Source organism: Lutra lutra, chromosome X (genome assembly GCF_902655055.1).
Source record: "Lutra lutra chromosome X, mLutLut1.2, whole genome shotgun sequence".
NCBI classification, from domain to species: Eukaryota; Metazoa; Chordata; class Mammalia; order Carnivora; family Mustelidae; genus Lutra; species Lutra lutra.
The window spans coordinates 6,474,404-6,476,086 of record NC_062296.1 but is presented as its reverse complement, the minus strand read 5'-3'; the positions used below and the strand labels follow the sequence as shown (position 1 = coordinate 6,476,086).

General features: G+C 38.7%; 1 protein-coding gene across 1 annotated transcript; it reads right to left on the bottom strand.

Moving 5' to 3' along the window:
• Positions 1-902: 902 nt before the first annotated feature.
• Positions 903-1,304, bottom strand: LOC125092204 (60S ribosomal protein L31-like). The gene is given in 1 exon segment (XM_047716569.1): positions 903-1,304. A coding segment is annotated over 1 exon segment (402 nt).
• Positions 1,305-1,683: the final 379 nt, after the last annotated feature.

The following is a 1,683-nucleotide window of genomic DNA, read 5'->3' as shown; positions in this document are numbered from 1 at the left end:
ATGCCTTTTATTTCTTTTTGTTGTCTGACTGATGTGGGTAGGACTTCCAGTACTACATGGAATAAAAGTGGTAAGAGTGGAAATCCTTATCTTGTTCCTGACCATAGAGGGAAATTCTCAGTTCTTCCCCATTTATGATGATGGGGGCGGTGGGTTTTTCATATACGGCCTTGATTATGTTGAGGTATTTTCCCTCTAAACTGACTTTGTTGTGGGTTTTCATCATGAATGGATGTTGTATTTTGTTAAATGCTTTCTGCATCTATTGAAAGGGTCATATGGTTCTTATCCTTTCTTTTATTGATGTGATATACCACACTGATTGATTTACAAATAGTGAACCACCCCTGCATCCCAGGAACAAATTCCACTTGGTTGTAGTGAATGACTTTTTTTTTTTTTTTAATTTGACAGAGAGACAGAAAGAGAGGAAACACAAGCAGAGGGAAGTTGGAGAGGGAGAAACAGGCTTCCCACTGAGCAGAGAGCCCAACATAGGGCTCAGTCCCAGGACCCTAGGATCATGACCTGAGCCAAAGGCAGATACTTAATGATTGAGCCACCCAGGTGCCCATGAATGATTTCTTAAATGTTTTGTCGCATTTGGTTTGCTACTAATTTGTTGAGGATTTTTGCATCTATGTTTATCAGGGATATTGGCCTATAGTTCTCTTTTTTAGTGGGGTCTTTATATGGTTTTGGTATCAGGGTAATGCTGCCCTCATAGAATGAATTTTGAGGTTTTTCCCTCCTTTTCTATTTTTTGAAATAGTTTAAAAAGAATAGGTATTGATTCTTCTTTAAATGTTTGGGAGAGTTTGCCTATAAAGCCATCTGCTCCTGGACTTTTGTTTGTCTGGAGTTGGGTGTTTTGCGGGGCGGGGGGGGTTTGGCTTTCTGTTTTACAGTTTTATGCCTTTATTTGACAAGCAGCAATTAGCTCTCATCCACATTAACTGTAGATTTTTGAAGGTGGTGATAGGTACATAGGGAATCAACATATAGAGTTTCTTTGGTGAATCTTCATCCTCCTTACATTTTCTGGACAGCCACACATGGACACAGTATGGGACGTTCTTTATCCCTTTGACCCAGACAGCTTTGTTGAACCTTATTTAAAAGTGCACTTCTGGAGTTCCCATCTACTCTGTGGCACATTTCCAGATCTCACTGAGTGCCTGAGTGAAACCCTTCTTAAAACCCACTCCATGGATGTACTTGTGAACAATTACAGTGTTTTCTCGGGTCACTACCTTGTTAATGGCAGAACGGCTCTTCTCACCACCCTTCTTTGTGGAAGCCATTCTGCTGAGCCCTGGTTGGAAAGGAAAAGCACAGGTATTGTGGGAGAGGCTGTTTGGAGTTTTTTGATTACTGACTCAATTTCTTTGCTGATTGTCATTCTATTCAAATTTTCTATTTCTTCCTCTTTCAGTTTTTGTAGTTTATATGTCTCTAGGAATTTATTCATTTCTTCCAGTTGTGCAATTTGTTGGCATATAGCTTTTCATAACATTCTCTTATATTTCTGTGGTGTTGGTTACTATTTTTCCTATCTCATTTGTATTTTATTTGAGTCCTTTCTCTTTTTTTTCTTGATAAGTCTAGCTAGAGGTTTATCAATTTTATTGATTTTTTTCAAGCAACCAGCTTCTGGTTTCACTGGTATGTTCTATTGTTCTT